This window comes from Coptis chinensis, chromosome 5 (assembly GCF_015680905.1).
Source record: "Coptis chinensis isolate HL-2020 chromosome 5, ASM1568090v1, whole genome shotgun sequence".
Lineage (NCBI taxonomy): Eukaryota > Viridiplantae > Streptophyta > Magnoliopsida > Ranunculales > Ranunculaceae > Coptis > Coptis chinensis.
In genome coordinates this window covers 7,484,431-7,506,811 of record NC_141460.1, presented here as the reverse complement: position 1 = coordinate 7,506,811, position 22,381 = coordinate 7,484,431, and the positions used below count along the sequence as shown (strand labels likewise).

Below are 22,381 nucleotides of genomic sequence, written 5' to 3'. Positions count from 1 at the left end.
TTCTAGGATCGACCACGAAAGCACGCTCTCCATGCGCGCACTCTCTGGAGCTCACATGCTACCTCGCCTCTCCAACTCTTGTTACGCGTCGAGGACCTATATTTCTAGGATCGACTACACGACGAACGCTCTCCATGAGCGGTGACTCTCCGGAGCTCACGGGCTACATAGCCTCCAATTCATCCGCGTCGGCGACCTATATTTCTAGGGTTGACCACAAAGGGCGTAACGCATATTTCTAGAATCCTAAGTGAGCGCTAGTCACACACAAATGCACGGCAACATGCATACGGAACATCACCAATAAAATTATACGACCATTCGTCACAACAACTACATTCACCGATCTGCTGGGATTACCCAGGAAATCCAGATCGGTGATCATTACAAAACTGAACCGAGTATCGAATTGCCACTTTCGTGGACACCAGTTTCCTGAATAAAAAAGGCGAACTACTCAGGCAAGCCTGAAAACACAGCTCTACTGTTAACTCTCGTATAAGAGAGGGAAATGTAAACAGAACTTACAATTCATGGTTGACAGAGCCAAATCAGAATCAAATTTCACTTAGGACATGCTTATCTTCTGGCGCTGCGCTAGTCGAAGCAGTATGACGAGACGACCTCAGCATCACACGCATCTCATGACCTCGCTCGTCGTTCGCAATCGTTTTCTTCAGCATCGTTACTTTCGTCCAGGCGGGTAGGGCGATCTGAGCTTCAAGATATCTTCTTCTTCGCTTTTGGCGCCACCGCCGACACTTCTTAGCATAAGCAGTCACCACAGCTAATTCCCTTTCTAACTCCGTCACGTCAGTCACTAACGCGGCATTCTCAGCAGTTGCGTTCTGGTACTTGGTAGTCATCACCTCCAGCTTTCTCTTGTCAGCCCCCCACGCCGCTCGCATACACCCCAGCTCGACGTGAGGGTTATCAACAGCCTCGGTGTTTTGTACAACTTCTTTCAATTTGTCATATCCTGCAAGAAACTGCACGAACGAAGTCCAAGAGTTAGTTCGCCTTGGTAACTGACATAACAGCCTAGTGCATCATGAACTTACCAAACAAGCGGCCATATCCATCGTCCCCAGTAGCGTCTCCATGTCCTCATCCTTCATCTCTGCCTTGTCGCCATCCAACACGATCCCCTTCAGAATCGCTGGTCACTATGGGCGCCGAGTGGAAGCTACAGTCTGACCGTTTCACCATACGCTTCTTCCCAGTCTTCCCCACGTAGTAGAACTCGTTCCCCACGTCACTACAGCGCGAGGACGAACTCTCACCAGCTCCTGGGCGACCTTGCCCCAGGTCGCTACATTCATGGCGTGACGATCAGTGTCGCCTACCCGCTGCGGCGACCTAAAGACAATGCCGCCAGTTGGACGTCCAGCCCTCCTAGGACATATGCTTATGACTCTTCGCTTCTACAGCATCAGCTTTCCTCTTCCCGCGATCACCATGCACGTGCGGGTGAAACTCCATCTTTTCCATTATCAGCGGAGAAGTTTCCCTTATGTTGTCCTTTCCTCTCACGTAAGGATGACATCTCGCCATGATAAAACCTAGGAAAGGAACATACTGTCACATGAGCTACAGTCTTATCCCCAACTTTTCTCAACGAAAGAATACTCACAGAAGAGAGTGAACATACCTGAATAAGCAGCAATGGAGGAAATGCACAGCGAACGAGTAAAGCAAGAAGACAGACTGAAGCTTTGGCACTAAGACAAGCAAATACTTGTTTTGGTATTCGATGAACCGTTTTATTCAAAAGGAAACGTCTTTTCCTAAAGCGTCTCATAATTACATTGAGGCGTAAGCGTCACGTGGCATTCCCATCAAAGCAATCTGCTATCCAAAGAGAAATTCGCGCCAACATCGCAGGAAAGCAAATAACGACCTTCTTTGCATAGCACTTTCATACAGTTCGTTCTTTAGCCGGGTTGCTGAGATTACTCAGGAAATCCAACCCGGCTACCTCAAAAGTTAACTTCATATGGTTACCCCAAACTAGTACGGGATACCAATTCATTCAACAAAACAGAATACAGAAATGCAAGAAAGGCAAACTACCCAGGTTACCCCAGGAAACCAGTTCTATTATATCGCAGCATATAAGTTGATAAGAGACAATCAACAAATTTACAACTCGCCCTCCCCGGGCACCACAGGTAGTCCTGCAGCCTCAAAAGCTTCATCGACCTCAGCCTCCCCCGTCCACTACGATCGATACGCCATCCAGTTCCAAACTCATCAATGCATCCGGATCACAGCCTCGACGGACCGGACACCACGGCCTCTGGCATGTCAAGGAGGAGGCAATCGCCCACCACCGTCTCTCCCTCGAACTGTTCCACTAAGGTACGAGACGTGCAGCGTGCGTGTTCCTCCTTCAAAGCCTTGTAATCCGCTTCTAGATCTCCGAAGTCCGCATCCAGATCATCATAGGCCTTAGTAGCATCCTGAGCAACCTTTTTGCAGTGAAGGGCATAATCGTTCAGCCTTCCAATTTCCACAGTGGCGGCACGAACGTTCCCTTCAGCCCCTTCTAGCTTTTGCCTCAGATCTTCAGCTTCAGTATCTTTCAGCATATTCGCCAGATTCAGATTTTCATGAGCCTTCCGCAGGTCCTCAAGCTCCTCACGCTCCATCTTCGCAGCGTCCTGCACATTCTTCAGCTCCTCTGACAGCTTCAACACAGACTCTCTATCCGTTTCAGCGAACTGTGCAATCTCTTTCAACTTTTGGAAACCACTGACAAGCTGCCATAGTCCATATATATAAACAAATCAACACAACGCACATAACAAAACACGCTATCTCAAAGGACAACAAAACCATGTACCAGACATTGCGCGATTTCCATCCGACGTATGTTATCCGCCAGTCCCTTCTCATCCAGTTCCTTGCGATTGCCATCTAACGCGATCTGTTCCAGCAAGCAGGCCGCTACCTTACTCGACCTGAAACTGCAGTCAGTACGCTTTATCGTTCGTTGCCCTCCGTGTTCATCTAAATACACGAACTGGGCCTCCAGGTCATCAGCATTCACAACAGCCTTCCCACTCGCCTTGCGGGGAGCCTTCGCTTTTGCTAGCGGACTGGGTTCCCGTCCTCGTCGAGACGGACTAGATCCCACACCGAAGGTCGCCAAGTCCATGACCTGCTCAGGCCTCGCCCGACTCCGGCGCCCACCGCTAGCACCACCCCCCCCACTAGAGCTCTCCCCCAGGGCGTGTCGCACAACCTTAGCCATTCGAGCCCCCTCTGGCTCAGCCGCTTCAGCTCTTCTCTTCTCCGATCTGCCTCTGGGACGAGCAGTGAAGGCTACAGTCTCCAGCTCCACAGGAGCGTCAATTGTTAACCCTTCAGAACGAAAGCTCGAACTACCAGCCCCTGCAGTACCACCGCCAGGAGGACGCCTCGGGACGCCACGCGCCCGATCTCGGTCCTCCCGTGTTATCAGATCACTTGTACGCTTCTCCATCACCACCCGCTTCGTTCGACCTAGAGCTCGCTCTTTTTGAGCCTTTCTTTTCTCCCGGATCGCAGCACCTCCTTTTTCCTCAAAGAAATGAGCAAATTCCGGAAGCTTCGCACGCTTTTCTTCTCGACTCAACCGCGCGAACCTTTCTATATCCCCGATCGGTTAAGGTGTCCGCGACAGAAATTCTGCAAATAAAATAAAGAGATGAACCAGTTAGAACAACAGTCGCTCACCCATTAAAGTGTCAAAAGCAAGACAAGCCTACCCACCGGCTAGGCTACACATCCTAGTTCGCGAACCTACATCCACTAGCAATGGTTGCCAACTAGCGCAAAGAACGGCCTCTTCATCCAGGCCTCATTGCTTACACCATCGAGCACAGCAGAACGCGTCATCATGGTTTGCAAGCTAAAATTTAGATTACCAGACCGCCTCATTACGTAGTGCTCTATTACGTCAGACACCCCTATGTGGTATTCACCACTGGCATTCAACAGGTCGAACACCTTAAATAATCGCCAGGTGTTACCAACGAACTGGCATGGAGATTTCCCACAGTGACTCAAGAAGTCACAAACCAATTTCGAGCGGTATCTCCGATGTATGCGGCTCTCACCTAACCTTCACAAATGATTATTCCACCATTCGGAAGATTGTACCTCTCACTACGAACATCTTCACTCAGCCTGGGTTCATATATTTCCAGGTCGGGCACATTGATCCCATAAGCTGCTCGCAGCTCAGGAAACGAGCTAGCAGCACGATGCTATACCGCCCTTAGGGGTAACTCACCTGCTGGCGTCATCTCCCCTCGACCCGACGTACTAGCCACGTCATCGTCTGACCCAGATCGACTATTAACCTCCTCTACCCTAACTTTTTCATCCACCTCAGTCCCACCACCACCACCACCACTCAACGAGTCTTCATTCTCCTCTTCATATTCTCCGCAGCTCAGTGAAATCTCTCGAACCTCTTCTGAGCGAGTGTCGTCAGAATCCGACATTGTAGTATTTCCTTTTCTCAAATTACCCAACCTTAAACCCTACAACCTAACACTGACCTACCCACTTAACAAACCCTACTGGAACGAGAAGACAGCAAAGTGAAAATGAAAAGCAAACAGCAACAGAAGCACTCACCTGCAGAGCCCAAGCTTGAGTTTTTGCGGAAGAAGAAGCCTGGAAATGCCTTTCGATTATCCCAAATTTGATTTTACACAACCGCCTGTTCAGTTCCCAAGAAGTTATGATTACGACCTATCATATAACCCACTGCGTGTCTAAGGACTCGTCTTTTTCCCCGGATTCGAATAACGCGGCGACACGACTCCTTTCCAACTGCTAGGATTCTGTCACGTGCCACCCACGCCCTAATCTTTCTTTCCCGCCAAAACCATCATGTTACAAGATTCAAACTCAGCGCCATCTCAGTCAGAACGATCACCATAGCTCGCTCATACTTCACCCAAGTGTTGATTCTTCTCTTAGCAGATGCTTGCATGAACACAACCAATCTACTGAGAGGGGGCTGTGTAGGGGAGCAATATCCCCTTTAGAACATTGCATACAAAACATAAACGATCTCAGTACAGTGACCTCCAGAACCGATCTATGAAGCAGCTCTCTAAGAAACATTGCATACGCGACTTCAATGCATCGACCTCCAAGAACGACCTCCAGAATTGCATACGAACGAAGATATCTCGGTACAAGCACTTGGCTAAAGGCAGAACGCCTCGGGTAATGATCACCACCAAGGGTAATCATTACCAAAATTTTGATTGTATTTCCCACCACCGGGAAATAGGGGTAACCTCGCCAACACCCAATCAACACACGACTTATAATATAACCAGCTCAACACTCATTCGCGATCTCCACCTTACACGTGTACCATAGACACACGTGCCTTCTAGATTGACATTTCCCTAAGCCTATAAATACCACCTGATTGAACTACGTCGGGCCGGATTCCTCTCTCCCCCAAAAAGAAAAACCAAAAAAGAGGATACGTAGGCAGTTCGCTCAGAATCGAACTCGGTCCCAACAGAAAATCCAAAACACCCTTTTACACCACATATTGAAGTAAAAGCGAAAATGAGGTTGTAAGAATGAATGTTTTATCCTGAAACGCCTTGGCCTTACACCCCTATTGTAATCTAAAAGTTCAGCCATATATTGTGGTGGATGTTTCAATAAGGTCAGTTTTACCTTTCCAGATTGACAGCAAACCGATAATTCAAGATGACGTGGTGTTTTTTTAATTTTGGTTCTTTCTGCATTCCAAACAATCGCGCCACAATGAGAACATGCTTCACTGGGTGCGGCCATATTCAAAACTTCTGTTGATCTTATTGCTTGCAGACACATTTATAATAAAAAGAATAGAGTTGGAAAAAACAAACTTCATTTTTTAGAGTTAGTTAGAAAACAGTTTAAGCTTAACTTTAAATAAGCATAATACAGAAATTAAATATCACTAAGTTAGGGTGATTTTGGACATACCCAACAAAACACTCCCATACCCCGTAACTAACATAAATTTTTGTCATACCCCAATAACTGTCTAAATCCAATAATATCTCCCATATATTTTTGGGGTATTTTCCATAAAGGCAAAAAAATTAAAAAAACAAAAAACAAAATAACGACACGTCTATTTGTACTGTTTTATTAGTGAAAGTTTCTTTTCACATTCTTCTTCGTCCTTCTGTATCTTCTACCCAGAGTGAAAAAAAAAAGATGATGAAACAAAAAGTCGATAGCAGCGGTGTAGTAGTATTAGCCAATCATAATACTCCAAATAAACAACTAGGATTATTATTACCACCTACAAATCCCATAGTTCAACTCCAAACAAAATTTAAAGTCTTAGAATCCGGCTTCCGTGCATGGCTCGCTAAAAAATCATTACCAGTCGAAGCTGCTGTAGTCACTGCCACGAGTGCAATCCAAGGCGTTGCTATTGGTGGATTTATGGGCACTCTCACTTTTGTTGTTACGTCGGCATTTCCAACTCCTCCTCCTGAAGCTGCTCTTAATCCTCAAGCCATGGCTTCACTTCAGCAAGCCCAGGTACTTGATACTTCTTTTGGTTAAAATCAACTAGTTCAGGTGAATTTTGAATATAATTAATTGATGGGTTTGGGTTATTTAGGCTTTGAGTGGTGGACCGATGGTGTAGATAAGTCATTTAGGTAGCCTCACTGATATAAAGTATGAGCTACTTTGTCTCCTGATCTCTTGACCCACTTATTAGAGCATTTTCTATAGTAGAAAAATTACCATTGGATAATGTATTATCTAGGTGTGTGTAATTGAATTTCCTGCTCCATTGGTTGCTTGGAGCATCCCTCTGCTTTCTGCTTTAGCTGTGAGGTCCCTTCCTTGTTCAGTTCCCCTTGCAATAAAATCACCATTACAATCTCTGTTGGTATAGCCATAACTAGAAATATTGCAATGTTTAAAACAAGCATTAGTTTTAAGTTCATAGAATTATTTTTCTGGTGGGATCCAGTGGACTATCTTGGTGATAGTTGCCAGAATTGAATTTCAAGATTTCTGATGCCACAAAGAACTTGTTTGCCATCTTTGAAAACAAGTTCAGTGGTCTTTTGTTGTGGTACCCTGAGCATCTTATAAGCCAAATGTTCCAAACACAAAAAAAATAGGCAGTATTTAGTCCAAATAATTCTATCAATGAACCACCCGGTTAAGTTGATTATACCATAGATCAATCCATTGCTTGACCTGCAAGCTTTGAAATTGTGTCAGACTTATTTGCCAGGGAATAAGATACCACATTGCTTTCATAAAATGCCAATTCAAAAGAAGATGATGAATGGATTCTATGGCTTTGCCACACATCATGCATGACTTGTCAGAAATAGAAAATAGTTGTGCAAGGTGTTCTCTTGTAGAGAAGTAGCATTTCCAAGCAAAGAGGGAGGCTTTGGGGTAGTGAATGTTATGTCAGAATGGAAGATTGGTGTGGACTGATGATGCCCCACTCTTCTTCTTCACTGACAGTTGCATAATTCTCAGGTACGTTCTATATTTTCCAAAAAATAATTCATGCGAGTTACTGTACTTATAGCTTGGTTTGTTTTCCAAGTTTTAAATTACATATTGGAACTACAGTTATAGTTTAAGGAAGTGAAAGTAAAGCCCTGTGTGGTATACTTAAAAGATTTCTTCTGAAAATTTGGGGGTACTTACTTGATGAATCGTAACTTTGTTGTTAAGTATGAACATTCATTTGTCTTTTTTAAAGTGCATAAATTTTTTGTCAGAAGATCCTTCTGCATCTGTCAATTAATCGATTTCTCGAAGCCAGTCTTAGAATGATATCTAACATTTATGTATTTTACTGGCACTTGTATGAACATTCATTTATCTAACTCGTAACTTTGTATCAGGGAAGCGATAATTCCATGCATTTTACTGGCACTTGGCGGCAATCTTGTAGATGGTAAGTTTATCTCTATGTTACATGGACACGCCATATTTTTCCCGGATACATATCCACGTGACACGACACAGACACAGACACATATTGTATTTGATATATACCTCAATTTTTTATATTTTGCCATGTCAGACACTTGGTATCCGCATCGGATATGGACACACGTATCTGTGTCAATGTAACATAGGTTTATCTCTACTGCATTCATCTTATTGTATAAAGAGGGCAAATGATGCCAAGTAAAAGTATTGTTTCTGCAAACATTAGAATCACAAGCATGTATAAAGAGGGCAAATCCATGATGCATGCTATTGAATTAATGGAATAGCTGTTGTATGAAAATACTTTAAATTTAAGAATCCTGAGAGTTCTTGTGACATTACAATGAATGATATTGATGTAGGTCCAAGAAGCTCAAAGCTTGGCCTGAGAACAACCGCTGCAATCATTTTTGGACGGTTGGTTTTGGTTCCGCCGGCAGGGCTTGGAATTGTTATGTTGGCTGACAAACTTGGTCTCCTTCCAGTTGGAGATAAAATGTTTAGATTTGTCCTCCTTTTACATCATACGATGCCTACATCTGTGCTTGCAGGTAAACATGGGCTCCGGTATACCATCTTTTAGAGTAAATATCTTTTGTATTTTGTTTTTCTTTTCGTTTATGAAATTATTTTTCTACATTTCGTTTTCTATGACCTGTATCTAGAGGTTCGAGGCTTTTGAATCTTCAATGTCATATTCTCTATCATTGTATTCATAGGGTATGCTTGTCAACTAGGGTATCCGAGCTGATTTCTTATACAGTTTTTACTTTTACCATTATCTCCTTTTATATGTTTGTCCAATATACGGTTTGATTTTTGTCTCTGTTCTTTTTTCTAACCGCATCTTTTTAAATGTTCTTTTCATCGAATTCCTTATCTACTTAACGGCTTTGGCCAGATTTTATTTCTTTCTTCCTTCGTTCTTATTTTTTCCGCTTATCACTTTTTGTTTCCTTAACGTTCATTCTTTTTTTGTTACTCTTCATAAATATACGCTTGATCGATTGGAAGTGCACAAGGTCATAGGAGTCTGGCTCTCCCTTTGAATGCGTTTTCCCCCAAAAAAGGACAAATTAAACCACCAAGAGCTACACCTCCTCTTTGTCATTCGTAGACTGGCATTACAAAGAAGCACCACGTTTTCCTGTTTGTTTTTACCACATTTCTAACTTTCTTGACAAATTCCTTTACATTACGTTTCGATCTTATTACAACTTTAGGACAACTTTGGTTTCTTTCTCCTCACCTTTTTATTTAAGTTTTTTACTTCTTGGTTAGTTGTGGTTAGATTAACTCTTACTTTTGTGACTTCTCAGAAAAAGATGGTAGACCCGGCTGGAGGGCACCAGTTTCCTGAAATTGAGGTATACCATATACGGTGCAATTTTTTCCCATGCCTTTGTTATTAGTGACGCTTTGCAATTTTATCCATCTCATTATAAATACTTTTAATGTGTTTTTGAGGTTGACATTACATTTTCACTGTTAAAGGGATTGTGGAGATCTACGGGCGACAGTACGTAACAAAATCCGAACTCAAATTGTCAAAGAAGTTGAGGTATGTGTATAATTCTTATCTCTACCTCGCAAAGTGTTGTTTGATGCTACCGTATCTTATCCCAGTTACTAACTCAACCGAAAAACTGTCTACTTTCTTTTTTTACCCATAGTCGGTCTTACATGTTCATCGATCAAGGGCGAGGGAGCAACTTCCATCTGAAGCGGTTAACGACATTAATGTACGTTTGTATTTTTTTACATCATATATTTTGTTCATTGTTTATTCCCTGCACATGTATTTATTTTGTTTTGTTATCCACTATACACTTTCTGCCTTAAACTATTAATGAACCCATTGTGCGTGTGTCTTCTTCCCCAGTTTCTAAACACAAAAAAAATATATTGGATTATTGTGTTGTTGTTAACACAATGTCTTATTACAACCATATCATGTTGTTTTTTATGCTACCAACTCTTATTCCGGTTATAGCGTTTCGTTTAAACTATGCTGACAATAATTAATTGCTATTCAAAGAACTGTGCAAACTCAAACAAAGCGGCACGAGTGCAGCTCCAACGCCAGCTTGCTCCAAGATCTGCTCCTCCTATGCTTTCTCGACACACCATTGCACAACGTGCTCGAAGAGAAAGAGAGTGTCTTTTGTCTTCATCCACATCTCATGGCATGCAACTATCATCTCAAGATATTCGCATCCATTTGAGCCCAACCGTGACACCAAACCGAAAAACACTAGCGCGCCATGCCCGAAGCGATAAGGAGAAAATGGCCCGCCTTCCTAGGTCAACTTTAATTAAGTGTGCCTGTGTGCCACCAAACACTCATCAGGACGCTTGCTACGCACCTATCGTTGGCGGTTCCGCATCAGCACCGAATGAAAATCATAATAACAGGAAGAACAAAGTTTTCTGCTCCGCTCCGAAACCACGGCATTACACAATCACGTATTTGGTTGGGTCATCATCTAAAGGGGACTACACACGAGAGAATGACGTTCTATTCCGAGAAAAAATTAAGGATGTTGGCACCTTTGATCAACCCATGTGTGTTAGTCAAAGAAGACCATCCTCCTCAAATTTCTTCAAGTACGTATTTTCTCTACTGTTCGGATTACCCGCTCAAAGCTTGGTACTATTTTGGAGAAAACTCATATGCTAAATACTTTTTCATGTACAGTACCCAGTCTGAGCGATGCTACGAAAGAGCCAATTGTATGGCTGCTAAATACGTATGGGGAAGAAATGTGGAATCCATTTGATTCAGACTGCATTAGCGAAGGCACTACAACAAATCTTCTAGTGAAACCATTGACTGATTTGCTAGAAGGACGCCATTTTCTAGAACAGATGGATGTTTGTTGCCCACATTGTTCAGCTCTTCACTGGATGGCTGAGAAATTGAAACAGTCATCCAAAAAAAAACCCTAAATTTGGTATGTGTTGTCTACAAGAAAAAGTCTGGCTACCATCGCTCTCGCTGTTACCACCTGCTCTCCACTCACTATATGAAGGAAATTATGGGCGCGCAACCTCATTCCGTGAGCACATTTGTGCATATAATGCATGTAATGCTTTTACAAGCCTTTGTGTGGATCCGGACCAACGCGTATTGAGTGGACGTGGTCCACAATCATTTGTCATCCATGGAGAACTCTACCATAGCATCGGGTCACTCTTGCCAGCTCTAGGCAGGGCTCCCATCTATTCACAACTTTACTTCTATGATGGAAACGAGGCTTTGAATCACCATCTTCGTAGAAACCCTCAACTATCAAAGGACGTTTTGAGTATCATTCAGGACACTCTTATCCAAAACAACCACTTTTACAGGTTGTGTATGAATGCTTTTGAGATTTTAAATGCAACTGATTCTGCAAATAACAACGTCCTAGCCCGCCTTCATTATAGCTCCGGGAGTGACCGTCGTCGCTATAACCTTCTGTCCACAACAGAAATAGCTGTGATTTTGCCAGGCAAGGGGAGTGCGTTTAATAGCATGCGAGATATTGTTCTTCACTTGCGAAAAGGTGGGTTAGAAAGGATCAGCGAGTGTAACCCTGCATATTCGCCCCTCCATTATGTTCTTCTCTTTCCGCGAGGGGATCTCGGTTGGTCCCCTGACTTGCGTTAGTGGAACGTCATTAACAATTGTCCCACCAATGTGCGCTTGACACAAGCGCAATACTATGCTTATTGTATGTTTGATCGCCCATCAGAGTATTCCCCTGTTTTGAACACGGGCGCCCTAGGCCAACAATTTTTAGTCAATGCTTGGGCTGTAACAGACCGAACCGCGTGCATTTTCTCAGAGATCACCAAGTTGAGATTCATGCAGAGTTGTACTAGGGATTAATGGATATTGCAGCACAGGAGCTGCATCCAGGTTAAGTTGGGCAACGTGTTATCCTGCCATCGTCTTATACAGGCAGCCCAAGGCATATGTACGAGATTTACCAGGATTCAATGGCCATCACACTGTCCAATAAACATCCGGATGTTTTCCTTACGGCAATTGGGAATCCGAATTGGCCAGAAGTTCTAATGGAGCTTAAGAGCCATCAAAAATCAACTGATAAACCCACGTTAGTTGCGCGTGTGTTTGAGATGAAGCGTAGAGCAATCATGGAAGAAATCACCAAGAAACACATTTTTCGATTCGATGCGGTCGTCACACATGTTTACACCATTGAATTCCAAAAGCGTGGTCTTCCACACATGCACGCTCTCATATTCCTCCAACACGAAGACAAGATTCGTACCACTGAACAAGTCGATCGAATTGTTTCTGCTGAGATTCCCAATCCTGACACATAGCCGGCTCTCTTTCAAACATTTATGAAATGTATGATTCATGGTCCGTGTGGTTCTGAAAATTCAAAAGCGCCCTGCATGCAAGATGGCCATTGCAGGTTCCAATACCCGCGGGAATTTGTAGAGAAGACAACAATGGATCAAGAAGGATACCCACTTTATATGCGTCGCAACACCGGCAGAGTGTACAAGTGCAAGAAACATAAAGTTACCAACCGCAATGTTGCTCCATATAATCCGTACCTATCTGAGTTGTTTGATTGCCACATTAATGTTGAGGTGTGTGCATCAGTTAGGGCAGTCAAATATATCCATAAATACATTTACAAGGGTTTTGACAAAACAACATGGTGTTAACTGGAGCAAATGATGAGATACAACAATACATCGACGCGAGGTATATCGGCCCACAAGAAGCTGTATGGCGGCTTCTAGAGTTTAACATGCACCAAGAGGTGCCCAACATTGTTCGCTTAGCAATACATTTGCCTGGGATGCATCGGGTTCTGTACAACCCAACTGAACCAATGGATGAAATTCTCGCTCGAGCTGAACATCAACAATCAACTCTAACCGCATTCTTCAAATGTTGTGCTGAAAATCCAAAAACTCGCGAGTTAACTTATCCATAAATGCCTGGAGCCTTCGTTTACAACAAGGGCTTCAAAAAATGGGCCTCTAGGTGTCGAGACAGTTGTTTTTCTATCAGTCGAATGTTTTTTGAAAAACCTAATGCCGGGGAGCGTTTTTATCTGCGCATCCTGTTAACCGTTGTTAAAGGCCCCACATCATTCGAGTCACTTAAATTGGTGGACGGTGTTCCGTTCGGTACCTTCAAGGCAGCATGTATTGCACAAGGTCTATTGGAAGATGATGAAGAGTGGAACCAATGTTTGTAGGAGGCATCTTGCATGCGGACTGGGTATCAACTACGCCGATTGTTCAGCATTATCCTAGCAGAGTGCTCTCCAACGCGTCCAGAAGTATTGTGGAAGAAATTTGCAGTGAATATATGTGATGACCTTCCACACAGGATGAAAACTAAGTTTCTTATAAAGAATCCATCTGAGGCCCGAGTTACAGACTACGGTTTGTTTTTGTTGGAACAACTCCTTCAAGAAAGTGGGAAGGATCTATCAAATTTCCCTGACATGCCCCTCCCACAGGAAAATTGGAGCCGTGTAGTTGGAAATAGACTCATTTGGGAGCAGCAACAACTTCACCAGCATGGCCTACAAGAAGCAACGGATGCTAATATTAGTCGTCTTAATGAAGACCAACGCAATGCTTTTAATACAGTGACAGAATCTGTACACAATGGTCAAGGGAAGATTTTTTTCTTGAATGGAGCCGCCGATACAGGGAAGACATTTTTGTACAATACAATTGCAGCGTCATGTCGTTGTAATGGTGGCTTCCTCTGGAATTGCATCTTTGCTATTATCTGGGGGTTGCACTGCTCACTCAACATTTAGCTTGCCCCTTAACGTCTTCAACGACACCATGTGTGGATTTTCCAAAGATTCATTGTAGGCCGGCCTTTTTAGAGAGGCAAAACTTATAATTTGGGATGAAGTCCCAATGCAACATAGATACTGCGTTGAAGCCGTTGATCGGTCACTTCAAGATATCTATGAAAACAAGAAAACTTTCGGTGGAATAACCGTTATCCTAGGGGGATTTCCGGCAACCGTTGCCTGTTATACCAAAAGGGGCCCGTGAAGATTTTGTTGCTGCATCTTTGCGTAGGTCTCAACTCTGGAGGCATGTGCACGTTTTGCATCTGTTTCAAAACATGTGTCTGGACATGTTAGATCCAGATAACATAGACTTTGGAAGTTATCTTACGGAGGTAAATACTTATAACAGCATTGCCTTTGAAATGTTTTTGGCGCAAATGCTCAACGTTGAACTAAGCACTTTATTTTTAATTGATCGTGTAGATAGGAACAAATCCAGCTGAAACAGTTGAGCTGCCATCGGGTATACAAAGTTGTACAGATCTCAAAGACCTCATTTTCTATGTATACCCTCGATTAGACGAGGAGGGCATGACCTCAGCAAAATTCCTCAGAGAACGTACTATTCTAGCTGCAAGAAACGATGATATCAAGGATATTAATGATATGGCATTGAGTTTGTTTCCTGGCAAAGTTATCAAATATTTGGCTGCAGATAAAGTTATTGATAGTGATTGTAAATCCCAGCCCACAAAAAAAAAGGAAAACAAACAACTCAACTCCAAATGTTGCCGACTCTCAGTCTAAGAAAAGGCAGAATAGTGATAATTCTCCTGCACCTGTTGGCGAATATCCAAGTTAGTTCCTCAACTCACTTGACCCATCCAGTTTACCTCCATTCAGACTCAAGTTGAAACTTGGGTGCCCAATTATGTTGCTCAAAAATATTAGACCCAAAGATGGCCTTTGCAATGGAACACGGCTTATTGTTCTTCAATGTGCCCCTAAAGTGATTGAAGCAGTGATTATAACCGGGGAACACGCAGGCGAGCCAGCCATTTTACCAAGAATCTCTTTGACACCTTCATCTACAGAGATGGCCGTTCCAATGACACGCCGCCAATTCCAAGTTAGACTTGTGTACGGTATGACAATCAATAAATCCCAAGGACAATCAATGAAGTATGTTGGGATAGATTTGCGAACTCCTGTATTCAGCCATGGCCAGTTATACGTGGCACTCTCCAGATGCACATCTTCAAAGAGAATTAGTGTAGTCCTTCCACCAAACTCTTCTAGTTGTACCACAAATATCGTGTACCCAGAAGTTCTGTTATAATCAACTTATGTTGAACTATCTTCGATTATTGTGGAAGTTGCGTAACTTGAAACACAGTTTATGCAAGAGTTATTTTCTCAAAGACAAAACCATAAGAATTCTTTTTTATTCTGATTATCGTTTCATCATTTGTTTCATATCTATTCTATATTAAGTATTGTTTCTTACACCGAGATGGTTTGTCGAGCTAGGTAATCTATAGATATATTTTTATGCTTCTTAAATAATCTATCTGAAGCATTCTAAATTTTTCTTAAAAAGGTAATGGGGTTCTTGGTTTCATAATTTGGGATTTCTTTTTCAGATTTTCATTGTAGTTAAGCAACGGAAGCAATAGATTGGCAAACACGAGTATGGAGGGCAGAACTCACAGAAGGAAGGTTTGTACACCTACTTTCATATTCTATCACATGAACTTCATTTAATTGAATCAAAATTCATACTTCCTTAGTTTTGAGAAACCTACACCTCTTTTCTGTTTTTGTTAAGCTATTTCTTTGATGCTTTGTATACTTGATATGACTTATTAGTTGACAGGTTTTTTTTTGTCATTTTTTTTTCATTGTTAAATCAAGGTTAATATCTACATGTTTTGTTTAATATCCTTAGTTTAATATGTGCTTTCATAAGATTTAATTTTCTAATTAACCGGTTTATTTCTATTGCTTAGAATGTAGGATTTGTGTTGAAAAAAACAGCAAAGAATTGGACTTTGTCAGTAATAGTTTTATCTAATAATTGTTGGAAAACCAAGAACAAGAAGAAACTAAGAACAAGAACAAAATTAAAACCAAAAGGTTTCAATGGTCTTCTTTAAGGTGATGTAGTACTGATAACATACCCAGAAAAAGCAGAATGAACTCAAATTACTATAAATTTCCGAGACACCCCAGGGTTGGGATTCAAATCTTTGTCGTTTAAATTTCTTCTTAGGGTTAGCAGTGAGGTGGAATATTAGCAAAAAAGTATGTAACAAGTGATGGGTACTTAAACTTTAATTTTTTTCTCGAGTTTATTACTTTAGTGGCAGTTTACGACTCCATGCTTTATTTACTTGCTATATTAGTTATTTTGAAGATATTTTCCTACTCCACTTAGTGGAGTAATTTCTTAACAGATCGTTTTTCAATTTACTCTCCTCTTAATGGTTTGTGTTTGGACGGGAAAGGTCAAAATGACATAGCAAGATTTTACCAGGGAGTCGAATCATAATATTAATAGGAGTAGAAATACCAATCACTGAGTACCCACTTCGTATGACAGTAACCCTTTGTTTCAGACATTAACCTATTAATGTATTTCCTTTTTGTGTATGCTATCATTCTCACTTTTTCATTTTTCCTTATTTGCATCGACGACACTTAAAATCAGAAGAACCACATGTAAGAAACTTCTGGGAACAAGTTCTAGGAACAATTGTATTCAATATCACCAATGTGTCACATAGTTTTGCAGAGGCAACTGGTCGTATATGTTTATTAGCTTTGTATTAGCTTCTGAGTTTGTTGCTACTTGCTACAGGTTTAGAACTCTTTATCCCAGTCTAATATACATTTTCCTATTATGAATATACAATCACCATGGTACAACGGTACACAACAGAAATGCATTGGCCAAGGATGCTAGAGCAGATTTGCACACGGATGGCTGAGGATCCTGATGTGTGTTGGTATTCAATCCTTAATCTATTTTTCTAGATATAGATTTGTCTTTAGCTTAATTCACCGGTTAAGTATTTCATGGTATTGAGAAGGAAGAGTGGGAATGCCAACTTTTATTTATGAATGCATAGGAATTAGAATTTCATTCTGACCTTAGGATATTCATCTAATCTAAACCATTGCGATTGATTTGTTAAAAGGTTTCAATGGTATTCTTTAAGGTGATGTAGTACTGATAACATACCCAGAAAAAGCAGAATGAACTCAAATTACTATAAATTTCTGAGAGGGATGGGATTCAAATCTTTGTTGTTTAAATCTCTATAAATCGAGGGTCAAGACTTAAGACACCTGGATAGACACCTCGACCATTTAGAATTAAAAACGCCAGCTATTAAAATGCCCGCCGAACTTCCCACCAATTTAACCAGTCTAAACTCTTCGTTTTCCATCTCCCACTTTCTGCCCCTCCATCTACCCCCGCTCAAGTGGATTTCGGTTTTGCCAAGGAAGCTGAACAATTTCTGTAATTTGAGTGTGGTTGTTTCACTCATCTCCTTACTTTGCTCATTGACATTGTCAGCAGTGGACTTCACACTCTCAACAAGTACTAACTCGGTAACTTTGGTTCTCTCTTTGCAACTCTCAGTGTTGTTCGTCAACCCTGTGGTTATCTGAGGTATGCCTTATAATGCATATTTCTCATAAAAAAATACGTAGTAAAATGGATTACAAAGCAATAGGTAGGCTTGGTTAATTGTTTGTGCAGGATTATATTCCATAAAAGCGTGTATATTTTTTTTTTTGTTCATGTAATTTGAAACTCATTTCAAGTCTACAATGGTGTATTTGGATATCACAAGTTGTTTCAATAGCTAATGATTAGATAGTCTCATCCCTTGGTCATCCACGAAGGGATGCAAATGCATGATTTAGTAGAGGCATGTATATATCTGATTTTTTTTAGAGTTTCATTGTCCTTACATTTTCAATTTTTTTTGTTGAACGGAAAACAGGAAAACAGTTTTACTTAAGTCGATATGGAGTAAAGAATATTATTTTTGATAGGTACGTAATGTACTGAGTTATTAGTTGCTTTTGGAGTCTAAATTCAGTGTTTCAGACCTATACGTAGTTGGAAATATAAAGCCTAAAAAATACTTCATGTAGTGTAGTTGTAACTATGACCAACGATGGTGGTCTATGACACATCTGAAATCAACTGAAATCGACATGACCGTCACAAAATGAAGACAAGTAGGTGATGGTGCAATACTAATCTCACCATTTTATAGCAAGTCGTTACAGTGTTCTATCTCAATGACCCTATTAGGAACAAATTTTAGATTCCCGACCATGGAAGAACAATATTTCATTTCCAGTGTAGGAGTACCAAGGTACTGTGATTCTTGACGTCTTTGTGAACTTAGAATTTCAGTTTAAGTAGGTAACTTATGCATTTCTTTTATATTGTTTGCATGGATAACTTTCTTTTTGGCTTATTATCTTAGACAATCTATTGGTTTGTATTTCCTATCTATGTCTACAAGGTATTGACATTTGATATACATCCTTTAATTATAACGTACTAAAGTACTAAACTGCTGAATGGGCGATCTTCAAGTCCAACTCATTTAAGGAAAATGGTCAAATCTTTGTGTGCAATTAGCAGAACAGTGTATTTTAGTTGGATGATTTTTTAACCTATTGTGCTCACACAATATTCACTCAAAACTTACTTGCATAAATGAAGGATTTGCCTTTCAATACTACTCTTGCTTGGTTGAATATCCTAATATCGTTCTTTGCCATGTTCATCTTAACAATTACAAAGTTTTTTATGTTATCTTTTCTGAAATTGTTGAGGTACTCCGTCTGTTGCATTTTTTATTTTTGTTTTTGTTGTAGGTGAATGTTCTATTAATATTGCAAAACATCCTGATTCATGGCTCTCTTCTTTTTGTATGTGATTTAACTTGCAGCCATACATATATTCAGTGAAGAAGCTGCTATTGATAAGTTGCTTAGCACTTCAAGACAATTGATAAGAATGTAGCAATCAGCATGGACATGGAGCTTATATATAGAGATGAAAAGAGCGTGAACGAAATGGTTTATGATCATGCAACAACAAGCTTTCTTTAGGAACACCCTGGAAGAGAATACAATTGAAGTGCCAGGTTAGGATGCTAACCAACACATCACGGTGTCATGGTTATTTATCTCTTTGTAATGAACTCTTAAACCTGGTATGTGGTTGCCTGATGTTTGCAATCATTCTTTCATTTCAACTTCATGCTACCAAGAGGAAAAATAGATAATTCGAGGCCGATATGAAAGGTACAAAATAGGGTTTAGACTGTGAAACGACTACTAAAGTGTCTATGTTATATACGCCAATAATTTACACGTATACAGGCCTGCACTTATCCAATTGTTTATGCCAAGAGTAGATTTTAATTACTTTATCTCTTCATTCCTTTTATTTGATCTCATTATTTTGCGTGTGTGCATATTTATGTATTTGAAGCCTTAAATGTAAATAGCGTTTTCCTAAGGCATATTTCTCTTTTGCTTTTGCGTGTAATCTGAGAAGGGTGGTGCAAGAATTATCTTTCAAAGGCTCGCACAAGCTTCAAATTCAGTTGCTTTGAACTGAAAAATATGTGGGTCATAGAATTTTAAATGCCAAGAATTAGAATTAGATCGACCAAAGTTTTTCATATATTTTGTAGCAAAAGTTGATTGTTTGACCTTTCGACATTATACATTTTTCAAACCGATGCTATAATAATGTTTGTTTAGCAAAGGAATCAAAAGTGGTACACGCTAGAGCTGAGCTTAACGGTATTCAATTTCTAAGGGAACTAATTTGTAAAGAAGTTGGTATGTGGTGGTTTTCTAAGGGAACCAATATGTAAAGAAGTTGGTATGTGGTGGTTCTCAGAAGCTATGGCAATGGGCTAGCATGGTGTTCAGCTTCACCAAATACTTCAATGACTTCCAAGGACAGATAACAAGGGCGCCCAAGCACTCAAGCCTGGCTATTAATGAATTATGGACAGTTGCTGGGCACTAAGGGTGAACGAACCTGCCTTATTTTGATGATGTTGCCTACAATGTCAGCAAATGTAAGTTCTAAACCTGATTATGTATCAACTGTGCATATAAACTAGATTAGGTCATCATGGACCAGATACTAAAAACAAAAAACTTCCAAGCAGTGTGCTGGTGGCATCCTCCATCACAAGACTTTGTTAAAGTGAATTGTGCTTTGGAGCGCTACTAAAGGCAGCTAAAGACTTGCTGGTGCCGGGGATGTCTTAAGAGATTACAAAGATGTAGTCATTGGTACTATGTGAATAGACCTAGACCACACTACCAATGAACTTGCTGAATCTTGAGTGTCATTGAAGGTGTTCATTGGGGGCTATCACACAAAGTTGAACTAGATTGTTGGTCAAATATGACTCAGTGGCAGCACGACAAGGACTTTGAACAAATCTTGCGAAAGATCGTCATTGTCAATAAGAGGTACATTGCATTCTGAGAAGTGTTATTAGATTATACCATGTTGGCGTTTTATGGGATTTAGTTTAAAATGGAGTTGTCACTCCCTTATAGGGCGCTTAACCCATACCAATTACAGACAAATTCATGGAACAAGAAAATGTGGTTATCATTGCAACTTCCCTCATTACAACTATGTGCTCATGTATGTATTATGTATGGTAACAATGCAAAAACTGTGGCAATTTGTTTTTATAGGAAACCATCTTCCTCTCCTCACTTAGTGCAGCGAAGCTCTACATCAATTTGGCAAACAATGAAGTCAATAATTTCAGAACTCGGTAAGTTTTTTTTAGTTTTTTAGATAAGTTAGTAAATGTATTGATCCAAAGTTCCATTCTCAGTCATGAATGTGTGGTTACAAATAATTCATGTTATGTATCTTTGCACTTACCAACTATTAACAAATCGGCTATATTCCATGATACAACGCCTGTTGTTGTTCATAGTTCGAATTACTTAACAACTATTCATGTCATGTTATTAATGGATGGAACTTAACAATATATTTCTCCTACGTATCTCTGGGGTTCTAGCTTGGTTGGTAAAACCTTTGGGTGGCGATACCAGAGGTCTGGGGTTCGAACCCCACTACACACTATTGAGTTACTGATCTCTTTAAAAATAGGCTTGCCCACACATTTTTTGTAAGTGCCTTCTAGATAAGTTGGTAAAACCTTTGGGTGATGATATCAGAGGTCTGGGGTTCGCCACACACTATTGAGTTACTGATCTCTTTAAAAACAGGCTTGCCCACACATTTTGCAGGTGCCGACTAGCAAAGTTGGTAAAACCTTTGGGTGATGATACCAAAGGTCTGGGGTTCGAACCCCGCCAGCATCAAAGAGTTACTGATCTCATTTAAAATAGGCTTGCCAATCAAAAAAAAAATACTATGTCTCTCAGGGTTTAATATTACAGTTTTGGGTGCTTATCACTCAATGTATTACATAAGAAAATTTGTATGCCATGATACTTATACTCTCTCTTTTTTATTCAATTTTTATTTCAAGTGGTTTGAAACTTTTGTGGGGAATGGCATTTGGGAACATTCACTTTTGAAGTTGGAGTCGTTTTGTTCTTTATAGCTTGATTGGGTTGCTCAAAATTTGAGGTAGGTGTCTTCCCCTTCCTTTATTTCCACCATGTTAGGAGCATGCTAGAGACTTTACTCAATAATTGTTTTACGTTCTAATTATGTTAGAATTGAATTGAAGTTAGTGGGTTCTACTTCATGTTAAGTGCTGATTTTTTTAGTACAAGTTTTAACTCATAGGTCCACAAGTAGGGTTTATGACGCATTTTGAGCTAAATCACACAAAACTTGTTTAGAATGATGTAAAACCATATTCATTGATTGTAGTAGTTTACTTATGTTTTGTTATTAGGTATTCAACCACAAAACTTGGACTGCAACAAGTTTTCACCTCCTGAAATTTCAATATTTCATCAAGGATTTTCGGAATTGTCCATGTACTTGGGTTAATTAGAATGTATATTGTTTGGTCATAACTTTCTCATTATAACTCTGTTTGTTGAACCGTTTTCACTGTTGTATTTAAAATTCTAAGGGGAATGACTTCAATCAGGTTTGAAGTTTAAATTCACAGGTTTTATATTTTTGGTTTATTATTGATTGTGTAGTTGTATTATTGATTGGTGTATATCAAGACAAAGGATTTTGACTTGTGTGAGCACACTAGGATGTATTCCCCGTGGTTTTATGACCTGTTGGAATTGAAAATTTGGTGTTGGATGTGGCTTTACAGTTAAGGTGTTGGGTCGGCATTTGGTGCAATTGGTTGGATTTTAGTATGATTGGGGACTCACCTAGGCCGGAGTGCAATTGGTTGCTTGCTTGGTTTCTTTCAAAGTGTATATATTTGAATGGAGTAAAAGGTTTTCAATAGATAGGAATGGTTTATAAAGGATATATAATTATTGTATAAGATATTTAGATTTTGATTGTAAAGGGTAGCAATGATATATATCGTATAGATTCATTTAATTAAGCATTCCTT

At 40.4% G+C, this 22,381-nt stretch overlaps 2 protein-coding genes across 3 annotated transcripts; one reads left to right on the top strand and one right to left on the bottom strand.

Annotated features, from left to right (window-relative positions):
* Positions 1–557: 557 nt before the first annotated feature.
* Positions 558–3,636, bottom strand: LOC147496477 (uncharacterized). The gene is made up of 5 exons (XM_086562586.1): positions 2,846–3,636; positions 2,285–2,762; positions 1,925–2,010; positions 1,580–1,651; positions 558–989 (listed from the first exon to the last, which is right to left on the bottom strand). Exons 1-5 carry the CDS (start codon positions 3,485–3,487, stop codon positions 558–560), a joined length of 1,710 nt encoding a protein of 569 aa, XP_086418712.1. The 5' UTR covers positions 3,488–3,636.
* Positions 3,637–6,228: 2,592 nt separating this feature from the next.
* On the top strand, positions 6,229–8,578 carry LOC147496476 (uncharacterized). Of its 2 annotated transcripts, XM_086562469.1 has the most exons (3): positions 6,229–6,564; positions 7,908–7,960; positions 8,361–8,578. In XM_086562469.1, the coding sequence occupies exons 1-3, from the start codon at positions 6,232–6,234 to the stop codon at positions 8,461–8,463; spliced, it is 489 nt and encodes a 162-aa protein (XP_086418595.1). In that variant the 5' UTR covers positions 6,229–6,231; the 3' UTR covers positions 8,464–8,578. The 2 variants fall into 2 exon arrangements, 1 of the variants encoding a protein (XP_086418595.1); XR_015196611.1 differs by lacking the exon at positions 7,908–7,960.
* Positions 8,579–22,381: the final 13,803 nt, after the last annotated feature.